At 42.6% G+C, this 570-nt stretch overlaps 1 protein-coding gene across 1 annotated transcript in view; it reads left to right on the top strand.

Moving 5' to 3' along the window:
- The window catches only part of EAH_00046510 (DNA replication licensing factor, putative), a gene marked incomplete at both ends in the record, with an annotated part of 11579 nt that overhangs the window by 8217 nt on the left and 2792 nt on the right, over positions 1-570 (top strand). The window contains one exon of the mRNA XM_013394671.1: positions 187-303. Coding sequence (XP_013250125.1) covers positions 187-303 — 117 coding nt within the window. The remainder of the gene's footprint in view (positions 1-186; positions 304-570) is intronic.

The raw sequence follows: 570 nt of genomic DNA on the forward strand, positions 1-570 counted from the left end.
CTGCTCCTCCTGCTGTTCCTGCTGCTGCTGCTATTTCGCAGGCTGCTGCTGCTCCTCCTCCTGCTGTTCCTGCTGCTGCTGCTATTTCGCAGGCTGCTGCTGCTCCCGAGGCTGCTTGTGCTGCTGCTTGACAGGCTGCTGTTGCTGTTTCTGTTGCTGCTGCATTTGCTGCTGCTGCTGCTGCAGGGCTATTCTGCACGAGGTGATGGAGCAGCAAACAGTGACAGTGGCGAAGGCGGGGATCGTCGCCTCCCTCTCTGCGCGCACCGCCATCTTAGCCTCAGCAAACCCTGTCAACTCCCGGTGCAACACCAATTGCTGCTGCTGCTGCTGCTGCTGCTGCACTTGCTGCTGCTGAAATATATATATTTATTTATATGTACTTATTCAGTTATTAACATGATATTATATGTGCTGTACATAAATGTAGATAGACATATATGAATTATCTACATATATAGATATATATATGCATCTATATATATATATACATCTATATATATATATATACATTTATATATACATATATATATATACATATATATATATATACATATATATATATATATA

The sequence above is a fragment of the Eimeria acervulina genome, genomic scaffold (genome assembly GCF_000499425.1).
Source record: "Eimeria acervulina Houghton genomic scaffold, Eah_scaff691, whole genome shotgun sequence".
In the NCBI taxonomy this organism is placed as follows: domain Eukaryota; phylum Apicomplexa; class Conoidasida; order Eucoccidiorida; family Eimeriidae; genus Eimeria; species Eimeria acervulina.